Source organism: Mustela lutreola, chromosome 1, assembly GCF_030435805.1.
Source record: "Mustela lutreola isolate mMusLut2 chromosome 1, mMusLut2.pri, whole genome shotgun sequence".
Classification (NCBI taxonomy): domain Eukaryota; kingdom Metazoa; phylum Chordata; class Mammalia; order Carnivora; family Mustelidae; genus Mustela; species Mustela lutreola.
In genome coordinates this window covers 282070950-282084680 of record NC_081290.1, presented here as the reverse complement: position 1 = coordinate 282084680, position 13731 = coordinate 282070950, and the positions used below count along the sequence as shown (strand labels likewise).

General features: G+C 56.7%; 1 protein-coding gene across 8 annotated transcripts in view; it reads right to left on the bottom strand.

Moving 5' to 3' along the window:
* Window positions 1-13731, bottom strand: part of MARK2 (microtubule affinity regulating kinase 2) — a 57702-nt gene that overhangs the window by 4366 nt on the left and 39605 nt on the right. For 5 of the 8 annotated variants that reach the window (XM_059145396.1, XM_059145353.1, XM_059145344.1 and 2 more), the window contains 16 exons: window positions 11843-12022; window positions 11626-11679; window positions 8784-8832; window positions 8416-8481; window positions 8235-8305; window positions 7953-8009; window positions 7076-7312; window positions 6285-6404; window positions 6076-6175; window positions 5888-6000; window positions 4494-4626; window positions 4041-4219; window positions 3660-3757; window positions 2443-2604; window positions 1536-1793; window positions 499-525 (listed from right to left, as the gene is read on the bottom strand). In XM_059145396.1, the coding sequence (XP_059001379.1) occupies window positions 499-525; window positions 1536-1793; window positions 2443-2604; window positions 3660-3757; window positions 4041-4219; window positions 4494-4626; window positions 5888-6000; window positions 6076-6175; window positions 6285-6404; window positions 7076-7312; window positions 7953-8009; window positions 8235-8305; window positions 8416-8481; window positions 8784-8832; window positions 11626-11679; window positions 11843-12022 (1904 nt within the window). The remainder of the gene's footprint in view (window positions 1-498; window positions 526-1535; window positions 1794-2442; window positions 2605-3659; window positions 3758-4040; window positions 4220-4493; window positions 4627-5887; window positions 6001-6075; window positions 6176-6284; window positions 6405-7075; window positions 7313-7952; window positions 8010-8234; window positions 8306-8415; window positions 8482-8783; window positions 8833-11625; window positions 11680-11842; window positions 12023-13731) is intronic. The other 3 variants (XM_059145386.1, XM_059145363.1, XM_059145391.1) reach the window with 3 other exon arrangements.

The window sequence follows — 13731 nt, the reverse complement described above, 5'->3', positions numbered from 1 at the left end:
CCTGTAGCACCTCCAAAGTCCTGCTGTCCCTAGGACAGGGGCGAGCTCACATGGCCCTGAAGTGTTCAGGGGACCAGAGAAGGGAAAGACCCAAAGACCCAAAAGGAGAGCCCGTCCCAGATGCACTTGCAACCCTCCTGGAGCTCCTTCACAGCGCATGCACAGATGGGGGAAAGGGCCAGGGAAGAAACCCAGGGCTACGACCAAAACCCAAACCTGGGGTGGGGGTGACGAGACAATCTTAAAGGGAGAATTCCCTGAGAAGGTCCCCTGTGCCTCGGGACTGGCCCCTCATTTTCAAAGTCACCTGCCCTGAGTGGCCGCCCAGTCAGAGGCAGTCTTCATCCCTTTAAGATGGCAGAGAGAGGGCCACACAGACGTGGTTAGCAGATGGAGGCGGGAGCAAGAGCCAGAAAAGGGGAGTTAATGACGGAGGTAGGACAACAGGACACAGACACACACACACACACACACACACACAGAGGGCTGAACGCCTACCTTCTGGCAAACCTGAAAGACAGATTTCTAAAAAAACAAACAAAAAAAGACAAAATAAAAAAAGAAATAAAAAAAAAAAACCAACAAGACAGTATGTGGATAAGCAGGTGGGGAGTGGGCTTTATAGGTTCGAGGGTCACCCCACGTGGAAGAGCCGCTCAGCGAGACTAGAGTCCTAGACGCCCCGCCCTGCCCCGCAGCCCTGCGCTCTGGGACTGGAAGGGCCAGGGCTTTGGCTCTCCGTCTGAGTTAAGAGCAGCGGGAAGGGCGGCGAGCCTGCTGCTGCTTCCCGAGCTCCGCTGAGGTGGGGACATAGGGAGCATCCTGCCAGGCGCGATGGCTTGGGTGCATCCTAGGAATCAAAGCTGTCTCTTCGGGGTGGCTGGGGCCCAGGTGTGAGAAACCTCATGAAGAGAACCCCCACCCTGCTCGCCACCTCGGAAAGCGTCCACCCACGGGGCTGGCTGCGAGGGAAGAGGCCAGGCTGGCCCCCAGCGGCTACTTCATTTATGACAGGCCTTCATCGTGGCGAGCCCTGGGGAGGACGACGCGGCTGACGCCGAGGGAGCAGCCGCAGCTGGACCTAGCCCACCGGGTCGGGGGCGGGGGGAAGGAGGTCAGAGGGGCGAGCCAGAGGACCAGGAAAACTCTCCTTGCCGGCCCAGGCTGGCTCAGGCCTCATGACTTTGCAGCTGCGTCACCAAATATAAGTTTCCATGGGAACCCAGGAGAGAAGAGGGGGGGCTTTTATTTTAGCATCTGAGTTCACACTCTCCTAGAGAGGAGGCGGCACTGGCCATCTGCTCTCGGGCCGGAGAACGAGGGCTGCGTACAGGAGCTAGGGAGAGCCTGGGAGGGACACACGGGTCTCGGATCATGAGATGCTGACAAGCACCAGTTCCTTAGGCTTCCCAAGGCCTCTTCCAACCCCAAGACCCAAGCCTCGTGTCGGCAGTCCCCACCCCCACTCCCAGGCAGGTAGGAGGGCCTGGCCCTATTCTCTCTGCCGCCCTAAGCGCCTCCCCACCCCCACTCACCTGCGTACAAACTTGGAAGTGAATTTGCTGAAGATGCTCCCCGAGGCCCCCCGCCGGCCCTGGCTATTGCCAGAGGGAGAGGCTGGGGTCACACCGTAGGGCAAATTCTGCTGGTCCCGCACCTGCCGGAGCTGTCCAGCGTGGAAGGTGCTTCGACTGGACACACCCCGGGGGAAATTAGTTCGGTCTGGGGCTCCACCACTGCTGCTGATGTTGTGGGCGGAGGGGGAGGCGACAGGGACACGCTGGGGGGCTGTGCTGTGGGAAAAGAGGTGGGGGCGGAGGAGAGGTGTCAGGGCACAAGCATGCCATTACCACGGAGCACCTGCAGCGCCCCGGGCGGGGGAAGGGGATGCTAGGGCAGAGGCAGCCATCACGGAGGACACAGAAGGAAGGGGTGTGACCACCGAGGACACGGGCAAGGAGGACATCTAGGCGGAGGTGGAAGGAGATGGTTCGGGGGAGGGAGGGAGGCAACGGAGGATGCGTGTGTGGAGAGCAGTACAGGCCGGAGAGAAGTGGCTCCTGGGGAGCTAGGCGCACTGGAACCTCAAGGGGACAATGCTGACCAACCCTCAAGGATTGAGTCCCTTTGGTGCTGACTGTCCCTGGGGTCCTAAGGAAGTCCAGGAAGGCTCAGAACAAAAAGGCTTCCTTCTGGAGCCTCAGGGCGGCTTCTTGCATATCTGTTCTGAGAGGGAGAACTGGAGGAAAAGAGGGGCATTAAGCTCTTTTTTTGTTCTCTCTACTTCCTGACTGTAGGGGACAGAGCCATTTCTTGTGGCTAAGATGCCAAGAGCAGAGCAGCACCCTGGGGCCGGGGCGGGGTGGGGGGGAGGATTTTTGGGGCGCAGGGGGTGGGGCAGGCTGAGGGCACCCGCCGCGCCAGCTGCCCCAGCACACTTGCCTAGGCCGCGGCACCTCACAGTTACTGTCCGTGGGGGGCAGCCCAGTGGCCTTGTTGGGGTGCACGGAGGCCGACATGGATTTCTGGTGCTGGCGGGGCCGGGCCGCAGAGACCGCGGCGGAAGCAGAAGCCGTGGAGGCCCGGGACCCTGGCATGGTTAGGCTAGGAGACAAAAGCAGCGAAGAGGCCTGGGTTAGGGGTGGGTGGGAGGGGGGCAGGAGGTTAAGGTTAGGAAGCAAGGGCAGGGCAGAACGGTTGGGGGTGAGGGGTGGGGAGCGAGCTGCGGCAGGTGCAGGGCAGGTCGGGTCAGGTCAGGTCTGGGGAGCAGCCACGGGACTCCAGTCAGAGCGGAGGAAGGCAGGACTGGGAAGTGGAGGGCGGGTGAGGAGAGTGAGGCAGGCCAAAACCGGGGGAGGAAACCGAAAGTGCAGGAAAGCCGACAGGAGGTAACTGCCTCCGGGTTGCGCTGGTCTCCTAGGAATTCTAAGAACAAGGATGTTTTGCCGACAGAAAGAGCAGGGTGTTGCTAAGGGGAATTTTCAGTAAGCTCAGAAAAGGAGGAGCCAGGAAGGCAACACACCAAGAGATGCTGGTGGTCGAGGCTAAGGGGGGATCTGTTTGGCTAGGCCCAGCCAGGGTCACCCTCAACACGTACACCCTTCAGGTGGGCAGCTCAGGGTTCTGCTCTGAGCTGGGGACCCCCAAGCAAAGCCTCAGGCGCTGACGCCGAGAGGAGCACGGCTGCCATGCCCTGGCTGCAGTCAGGAACCAAGAAGGCAGGGGCGCCCCCGGGCTCAGTCAGAAGGGGTGTGACTCAACCTCGGGGTTGTAAGTTTGAGTCCCAAACCCACTCACGGGGTGTGGACATTGCGTAGATAAGTAAGTAAACAACAACAGCAGCAACAAAAAAGAGAAAGAAATAAAGAAATAAAGAAAGAAGCCAGAAGGCAGCCGAGATGACCATGGAGTCTCCCTTGGTCTGCCCACTGCAAGAAGCAGTCCCAGGAACACAGGGGAGAGGACACGGTGGCAGGGGTAGGGGGGAGTGGGAGTGGGGGAAGAGCAGGGGGAGGTGCTGGCGTGTGGACAAGCTGGACTGGACAGAGCCAGGACGGAACTCCAGAGAGCAGGGCGGGGAGGCGGGGCTGCCGACGGACGTCACTGCTGTGAGAGAGGGCTCAGGGGCAGCGTGGTGGGCAGGGCCTGGGCCAGCTCACCTGTCTTTGCCGTTCTGGATGGAGGCCTGCCCAAGGCTGGCCCTCTCCAAAAGCGGGGAATTCCTACTTCGATTTGTGCTGGTGGAGAGGACGCTGTTCTGTGGGGAATAAAGGGCAGAGCTGTATCACAGAAAACCAAAGTGTTCTTCTGTTCACAGAACCGGCTTCCCCTCCGCCTTCCAGCAGGAACAGAAGAGTAGAGAAAGGAAAGGATTCTGCTTTTCCTCTTGGGGGTAGGCTTTCCACAGTAAGCAAAAGTGGCCTGGGAGCTAAGACCTGGTGGGTGGCCAGAGGGAGCTGCCGGGAGGGCAGACCCCACCGTAGGAGGGGGGCGGGGAAGGGAGCAGGGCTGGGTGGTGGCGGGCCCTGAGGGACGCTCACCGTGGAAGGGGTGGGGGTGGTCTTCTTCCTCTCCAGGCCGGGCAGGGGGCTGGCAGGCACTTTGGCTGTGCTGCTGGCCTTCCGCCCTGCCTCCCGGTCTTCCTCAGGCCGCTTATTCTCTGCGTTATTACTCTGCGTCTTCTTAGAGTAGGAATTAGATGTGGGAATGGCAGGACCAGCTGTGGGCCAGAGGGGTGATGGGAACAGGTAAGGGCGAGTGGCTCACCGAGTGGCGGCCGCGCACACGAACGCACGGCGCTCTCCTAAAAAGTCTTGCCAGCAACCTGGCAAACCCCAGGTCCCAGAGGGTGAGGGAAGTTCCATGGCTCGGCCTAAGGCTAACAAGTGGCTCAACTGGGACTGAAACTCAGCGGTGTCATCCCCAGCCCCCAGAATCTGTGCCCCTTCAGGAGAGGGGTGAGCCCCCACCTGCAAGTCCTCCGAAGCACTCACCCTGGTCACTGAAGCGCCGCTGCTTGGGGTTGGCCGAGACACTACGCTGTACCTTGTGGGAGGGGGAAGGGGCACTGCTGTTGGTCAGATCGGCCGAAGGCCGGGGCTTCAAGGTGATGGTGTCGCCCTCCAACTGCAAGCAGAGGCAAAGGGGGGCACAAGTCATCGGAGATGCGTGCGGATGGACCCAAGGACACACCACCCTGCCCAACACAAAGCCACCCCACACTCACATGATAGGCCCCTGCAGGACCCAGGTGTACCTGAACACTCCAGGAGACACGCCCTGACACAGATCCTGACAGAGCCTAAGACCTCCCCCACCCAACACCGGCCCCCAGCACACAAAGGACCCCCCTACCACCATAGAAGGATAAGCCTGTGTGAAAGTGTGAACACACTTTCACACTCGGAGACCACACCCTCCTGCCCCTGGCTAGTTACCTCCCAAGCAGGCTAAGGTGAGAACCGAGAGTCCAACACTACCAGGCGGAGAGCAGGGAGACGAGAGTGCATGTGGGGACACGCAGATGGTGAGCGAGACCCCACTCCCACACACACCCACAGACTCACACACAGGCATGGTTACCCAGACGGGCAGAAGAGCAAAGACGAGCCTCCAGATGAGGAGATGGAAGGACGGACATGCGCGCGCGCAGATATACACAGCCAGACAGAAGCACTAAGTAGAAGGACGGACATATGCGCGCACAGATATACACAGCCAGACAGAAGCACTAAGTAGAAGCGACACAATGACTCAAGATTCTTATAAAAAAGGCACAGAGACCCACACACCCGAACACCCAGAGGTGGACAGTTCCAGATGCCGAGGGACACAAACACACGGAAACAGACAGAAAGATTTCTAAATCAACAAAGAACTGATCCTGGGGCGCCTGGGTGGCTCAGCCGTTTAAGCGTCTGCCTTCAGCTCAGATCATGATCCCCGTGTCCTGGGATCGAGCCCCATGTTGGGCTCCCTGCTCAGCGGGGAGCCTGCTTCTCCCTCTTCCTCTGCCCCTTCCTCCCCACACTCGTGCTTGCTCTCTCTCACTCTCTCTCAAATAAAATCTTTAAAAACCCAACCATGCCAAACCAAAAAAGACAAAGAACTGATCCAGCCTAATCAACACAGACAGGGCCAGATCTACTCACCCACACGGGAACCCAGGCCCAGGCCTAGACCCCACCAGCTTTCTTAGTCATTCTGTGACAGAGACCAGTGCAAGCAAAGGCCAGCGAGTCTCATCCACCAGTGCTGAGGCTTAAAATTCATCCATGGAGAGCACACCTACTCAGAGAGGAGCTGCTGCCCTCCACGGCTGCCAGAAGCCTGGGGGTGCTGGTGACAGCAGAGCTGGCCAGCAGGGGACAAAGCAGGGGACACACACCTCGGAGCTCTTGTAGCCCAGGAGCAGGTAGGTGGCCATCACCTCGTTGTACCTCTGGCCCACCAGCGAGTCCTGGATCTCCTCCCGTGTGTAACCCATGGACACCATCAATTCTGCAAGGGGGGACATACGGTTACAGGTGGTCCCGGGTCTGAGGGAGTTCAAGTTCACAGCTTGCAGAGCCTCACCTGTCCGCCGGGGGTCCTTGTAGTCAGGGAGCGGTTCCACGTAAGGCTTTAATTCATCATCTTCGTGACCCACATTCATCCATCGATCTTTCATGATTTGCTGGGGAGCAAAAGAAAGGGTATGGACAGGGAGGAAGGGGACTGAGCTTGGAGGTGTCCCTGGGAACGTTCCCTGGACTTTCCAGCCACCTGGGCTCCAGGCTGCTCACCTCTAAAGTGCCTCTCTTGCTGGGGTTGAGAATGAGAAATTTCTTAAGCAGGTTTTCACAGTCCGTGGACATGTAGAACGGAATGCGGTATTTTCCCCTCAGTACCCGCTCCCGTAGCTCCTGGGTAGGAGGCAATTTTATTATTTTATTATTTTTAAAGTAAGCTCTATGCCCAACATGGAGCCTGAACTCACCACCCTGAGATCAAGAGTTGCCTGCTCTGCCAAATGAGCCAGCCAGGCGCCCCAGCAGGAGGGAAATTCAAATCACCCCAGGGCCCAGGGAAGAAAGCTAATATCCAGGCTCCTGAGAGCTGAAGGCTGACCAGGCAGACATACCTGAGACACGGCAGGAGGCAAGAGTCTGAACAAGGCAGCCCACTAGAGAAGCATTGGGGTCAAACACCCTGTGCCCATTAGCCTGACCAGCCCGAGGCCTGCCATCCCCGCGCCTTGCAGGAGAGAACGGACACACAATTTATCCCATCCCTTGAGGAAAGAATGGAGGCCATGACACTGGGCACAGAAGGCCCCGTGTCTGCTGCTACCTTTAGCAAGCCCTTCTCTGAAGCTCTGGCTTAGGGAAAATGTAGCGGCAGCAAGGGTTAGAGAGGTCAGGGGGTAAGACCAGAGGCTGAGAGGGGACAATATAAATGATCTAAGTCCCAGGCACCCGGCTGTCTCAGTTGGCGCAGTGTGTGACTCCTGATCTCGGGGCTTGTTCGGTGTCGAGGTTACCCACAAATAAAATCTTACAAACAAACGAACAACCGAGTGTGCACTTCACTCCACCTTGAGGTTCTGTCCGTCAAAAGGCAGGGATCCGCTGACCAGTGTATACAGGATGACTCCCAGGCTCCACACATCTACCTCGGGTCCATCGTATTTTTTGCCCTGGAAGAGCTCTGGGGCAGCATAGGGGGGACTGCCACAGAAGGTGTCCAGCTTGTTCCCAAAAGTGAATTCGTTGCTGAAGCCAAAGTCTGCAATCTTGATGTTCATATCAGCATCCAAGAGCAGGTTTTCTGCCTGGGAGGTAAGATGGAAAATGTCAGGACCGAGCGGACGACAGTAAGCCAGGGACCCAGAAGGACCTGACGGGTAAGGGAGCACAAACAGGAAGCCATCCTCAGTCTCAGGACTTTCTCCATCAACTCCAGGGCAGGCCCCCAGTGTAGGGAGGCTGGGCTGGAGGAGGGCAGAGCGGGCTGGAGGGGCTCTGGGGGCTCCGCTGTATCAGGCTCGGGTTGATCGCAGCCACGTCTGCCTGGACTCGGGCGGCCAGGAGCCTCTGAGGCATTTCACACTCGAGCATCTCAGGGAGAGAGCTGAGCGAGCACGCGCCCGCTGTGGGTCAGTCACCGTTCTGCCCTCGGTCAGCGGCCAGGCCGCCTGAAGGGCCAGCAGAGCCTGCCGCGCTCCCTGCATGCCTGGCAGCCCCGGAAGGTGACGTGCCTGGCAACGACGGGGCAGCGGCCCTCTGTCTGCCCGTCGGAATGAGATCTAAGGCCAGTCGTGAGGCCTGTGGCAGAAGCAGCCCAAGGGGCTTCCTCATCATCTCTGAAAAATTAAAAGCTCGTGTTTCCTTGAACACGCAGGGCCCGATGGTTACATCCTTGCCGACCCCCACTCCGACTCAAGAGACATGGGGGACAGGAGCGAGCCTTACCTTTAAGTCTCTGTGAACAATGAACTTCTGGTGGCAGTACTGCACAGCAGACACTATCTGAAAGGAAGGAAGGACGGTCAGCCCAGCGGCACCCAAGGCTGGCGGACATGGGACCCGGGAGCTAGTTCTGCACTGCCACAGCAACAGGCAAAGCCCGAGGGACCCTCCACAGGCCACTCAGAGAGTGGCAGCTCCTTCCTACGTGCCGAAGCCCAAGGCACAGAGGCGCAGAGGTTGGGCGCAGAGGTCGGGCCCATATTCCGCAGCAGGAGCCGCACCCACCTGGCGGAATTTGGCTCGAGCCTCTTTTTCTTTCATCCTGCCGTGGGCCACCAGGTAGTCAAACACCTCTCCTGCAAGACACAGGGTGGGGTCCAGGTCGGAGCCTACTGGGGCTGAGGGACGGGGACAGGGATGGGGGATGGGGGTGTGTGCCCACAGGAAGGGGCAGTTCCACACCTACCTCCGCTGGCGTACTCCATGACAAGGTACAGAGTTTTCTCAGTCTCGATCACTTCAAATAACTTAACTACAAAAGAAAAGGCCAAGTCACAAGTCAGAGAAGAAGCAGAGGACACAGTTAGGACCCCAATCTGAGCAGAGGCAGCCTGGGACCAAAGCCCTCACCCTATCCCCCACGAGAGAAAGTTCCTCTCGGAGCAGCCACACTACTCATCTGGACAGCCCAGTGCACCAGAGGCACAGCTGGATTTTGAGCTGGGCTTCCCCAGAGTCATTCACAAGGACTCCAGAAAGCAGCATGCCCTCGGGCAGGAAGAGAGGCTGTGCTGTGGGGGAAGGAAGGAGGGAAGGAAGACATCTTGTTCTCACCTATGTTGGGGTGATTCAAAACCTTCATTATTCTTACTTCGCGGAATAGCTAGGAAAGAAAATACCAAGGGTCATGCTTGCTTAACTTGCTTCCCTTGGGTTCCCTCCAAACAGAGCCACTGTTAGGATTCTTCTCCCCAAAGAGAAAACAGGCAGAGAATAGAAAGAGGGCAGCTGTCCCGGTCATTCAGGCCTGTCCCTGGAGGCTCAGAAGCAGGGGAACGAGAGCAGAAGCAGCCGCAGGAGGAAAGCGGGGTTCCAGTGACTGGTAGCCTGGGTTCAGCATCTGGATAGACCAGCCACGTGCCCTGTTGCAGTCTCCCCAAATCCAACCCCCAAACAGCAGACGGGTTTGGCCGGGCGCCTTTGAAGGAGGGAGTGTGAGCCCCTGTACATGAATATTCAGGACCGGGACTGTCACTGAAGTTGTGACAAAACAGACTCTAGCTTGGTCTCTGTGTGTGTGTGTTGGAGGGGGGTTGTTTCTGAAGGGGACCCCCTTCATCTTCTGATTTATAGAAGTCAGAGGGCTCTGCACTAGTGGGCAGGCCCTTCTCCCCAGGCCTCTGGGGCGGTGACAGAAGCCGCCGCTCCTATATATAGCTGATGCCAATTTTAATCAAACCCACCTCCACACACTCACGCTCTCTTTGTGAAACAAAATCAGGGACTCCAAACCATGTATTTCCATAAAGAAAGATGACAGAAACGAACTCCATCCCCCCCTGCGGGGGCCAGAGGACTGGAGGTGGGGTTTTGGTAACTTCCAGGCCTCACCATTTGCACAAAGAGCAGAATTAGTTGTTTATATTTTGTTTGGTTTGGTTTTTTTGCAGGAAGGAGAGGTCTGGAGACCTAATTCAGGATACAGTTTATGGAATCAAATGAGCATGGTTTTTCCCCTTAATGAGATCCGAGAGCTTCTGTGAGGTGGACATGAAAGGGAGAAGAGACATGTTTTCCAGTCTTTGGGAACTGGATTCTGAACCTGGCTCCCTTTTCTTATTAGAGCCCAGGTTTCTCTTGCCTTCTATCCTGGTCCAGCAGCTGTTTTGGATGAAGAGGCAAAAAATCCTGGACACCACCTCACGGGTGGTAAGCAGCAGTGAAGTAACACTGAAATGGGGCCAGAGGCAGTGGCCAGGGTTGCCCCCAATCCCATGCAGTACAGACACCCCCACCCCCACCCCGCTGGGGTCCTACTGGCCTGGGAGGGGCATTCTCCTGGGAGAACGATAGAGTTTTCTGGGCTCACTGAGAACCCTGGGGGGATAGATTCTTCACTATTGTCCTCTTTACGGATCACTGCTGGGATCAAATTTAAACAGAGTGATTTGGCCAGCGTCAGACTGGCCTTGGTAACAGTGTGTGTTAAAAGGCTTTTAAAATGGCTACATTTGTCTGGCATTGGTGCCTTCCAGCCGGCTGGTCAGGAAGAGGCAAGGAGAGAAAAGACACAGGAAGTAAGACGGCCTGGCCGACTGTGGCAGTGACCATATGGCAGGGTGGCCTGCACCGGAGACCGGACGGCTCACACCAAGCTGGCTTCCATCCCGCACGGGCTGAGCCAACATGTCGAGGAGCCCTCTTTCCCTTCCTTCTGGAAAGCTCTAAGCAGGAAAGCCCTGGTGATGACAGTAGTGTTTCCTGTGAACCAAAGAACCTTGAGGGGATCCCAGGGCTAAGAGAAAACAGGAACCACTCTGGTTTTGGCTGCCAGCATGTCAAGGCACCTGAACCTCCACCCTGCTAGTCCAAGTGTGCCTCTTCCCCAATATCAGCCCCTAGTCCCAAGCTCCTAAATCCCACTGCAGCGGTCAGCATGAGCCTATGGCCTCTCCTAACTCAAATAACACAATGCGGTCGTGGAAAGAAAAATTCAGTCCGCCTCCTGATAGAACTAGGTGAATCAAGGTCAAGAAATCTGAGCCACGGTCAGGGGAGTATGAGGGCACCAGGAAATCCGACTGACCTGGACGGGGGCAGCTAACTCTTCGGGAGCCAGATGGGAGACCTTCTCCTTCCCCTAACTGCCAGAGCCCAGGATGAGGGGAGAGGACAGAGTTTCCAGTTCGACATCAACCTGTCACTGGCAAGCGGTCCCATTCTGCGACCGAAGCCTCCTTTTTGTGTCCCCACCAGTTCTTCATAGCTTCCCAACCAGGGGGTATGTGTGCCCATCCGAGCAGCTAGCTCAGACAGACCTCAGTTTCTCACTGTAAGTCAAGGAGGGAAGAAAAAGTTCAACCTCACCTACATGCAAATGGCTTAGACTTTTAGCCAAGAGGAGCCTAGAAATGAGAAGGCAGATTGGGAGTACCTGTCCTTCACCTATACGAACTGTCAGGCTCGAAACTGTGGATTTAGCTTCTAAAAACCCTCATCTTCTAGACTCACATCCCTAAAGTGTAGCTGGCACAAATCTGGTGGCAGGGCTCCCTGCCTCCTATCCTTGTACGTCTAGGTCTAAAGCCACTACTCTGGGTCATTCCAAATCTTGGGAGTCACCAAACACATGTTTCTAGTAATGGTTACCAACCCAGGGCTGGCCACAGGCCAGAAGATAACAAGATGAAGGAAGTAGGTCAGATAGATAGGCCAAATGGTGGGGAAGGGCAGAAAGACTAAAAAGAGCCAGTGCCTGGGGCCAGGAAGCCCACTCAGAGGGGTCAACATGTGGATCTGATCAGAGCCCCACAGGGAGCCCCACAGAGCAGCAGGGACAGTGAAATGACCTGAAATTTTTTAAATTAAGGATCCAAGGAGAGGCCCACCTGGGTTCAGTAAGTCACTGACCCCTACAGAGAGGTTTAGAAAAGAACAGAAGATGCCATGTGCTTACCTTCTGGAGGCTGGAGGAGTTGAGCTGAGTCTTGTCAATGATCTTCACAGCTACCTGCAAAGGAGACAAAAGGCCCGGACTCGGTCTTCGAGCAGGCTGAAGCCGGGGCTCAGCTCTCCCTCCCTTTGCCTCCTCCCTCTCAGCACTTCCATTCAACCGGGATGGCATCTCCGCCTGGGACAGGCGTCCCACCGCGCCTCACGCCCCCGAAGCTCACCTCTTTCCCGGTCAGGATGTGGCGGGCCAGCTTCACCTTGGCAAAGTTGCCCTTGCCGATGGTCTTAAGAAGTCGGTAGTTGCCGATGTGGGGCTGCTCGTCAGCAGAGGCGGCTGAGTTGCGGCCCCGCAGCATGTTGGACTTACTGCTGGGCTTGGGGTCGAGGTGTCCCAGGGTGGGCTGCAGGGTGGAGACAGGCACACGGTCCCGGATCCCGCCCTCTCTGTGCCCGCACCCTTGCCCTTAGCTCTCCACAAAAAACGCCAGAGTGCTGAGAAGAAGGGGTGGACTGCAGGGGGCTGGCAGGCAGGCAGAGGATCAGGAGGAGGAGGGGGAGGAGAGGAGAAATGAGCCAGTCTTCACTCCAAGAGAGCAGAGTGTCTGGTCCAGGGCCAGCGTCCTATGGGCGCGGGAGCTCAGGACCTGTGCTGTCCCACCACCGCCGGCAATAACCCACCAGGCCCTGCGCCTCCTGCTGGCCGCCCGCTGCCGGCTCACACTGGGGAAAGGGGGGCGCGGCCAAGTCCCAGGAGCCCAACAATTAGGAAGACTTCAAAGCCACTCATCAGCACCCAACACTTCACCGTTACTTTTACTATCTATCGCTTTACATTCATGAGTGGTCGATCCCGGTGAGAAGGGAGGCTCACGAGGGCAGGCGTCCGTCATTTATTCACGGACATCCCCGCACCTACACGATCGGAGCTACGGCCAATGCTCATGAAACCTGTGCCGCGAACAAACTGGGCGACAGGGTCTGAGCAAGGCGATCGTCTGCCCTCAGGCCGTGGCTCGAACGAGAGTGTGACAAAGCAGAAAGAATGGACGCGGTACTGAACAGATGCAGAAACAGAAAACACAAAAAACCGTCCGACCCAGGTGAAAACACACGTTCCCACGAAGACATGTGTGTTCCTGAGAGGGCTACACAGAGTGGCTATGCGAGCCGGCAGCGCTGCTCCTCGGGGCACACCTGAGAGAAATGGAGCGGACATCCGACTCGAGGTGGTAGCAACACCCCACGCTCGCCAGAGCCCCAGAGTAGAAACCATGTGAGTGGCCATGAGTTGACAAATAGAGAAACACACTGTGGAAAAGCCACACAGCGGAATCGTCGTCGGCAATAAAATGCAGTGACAACCTGCTACGACAGGGAAGGATCTTGAAAACGGGACGCTAAGTGAACAAAGCTGGTCACAAAGGACCATATATTGTATGATTCCATTTATTTGAAATGTTCAGAATAGGCAAATCCATAGAGACAGATTAGTCTGGGGCTGAGGAGGGTGGGGATTTAGGGGTGACGACTAAGGGGTGTGGGGTTCCCTTCCGTGCTAACGAACGTTTCCTAATGAGCTGCTGGTTGTGGTGACAGCTACATCGCTCCGTGAATTTACTCAAAGCCCCTTAATCGCACACTTTAAATGGGTGAATTGGGGCGCCTGGGTGGCTCAGTGGGTTAAAGCCTCTGCCTTTGGCTCAGGTCATGATCCCAGGGTCCCGGAATCAAGCCCCACATCAGGATCTCTGCTCAGCCGAGAGCCTGCTTCTTTCTCTCTCTCTGCCTGTGATCTCTGTCAAATAAATAAAATCTTTAAAAAAAAGATAAATAAACGGTGAATTATATGGCATATGAATTATATTTGAATAAAAGTGTTAAGAGTTTGGTCTCAGTCTCCTTTGGAGCCCGGCTTTACCTCTCCAAGGGAAATGATGCCTGATGCCATCACTCCCACATACCAGGGCAAAGCACTGCCAGAGCCACATCCCAGAACCATCCAGAGCTACCCTGTTAACTTCAGGGACACAGTGTGGAGGAGAGCAGGGTGACCAGAAGAGTGTGAGTCCACGCTCTTCCTATCACGGCCCCTTTGGGCTGGGCTGTCATA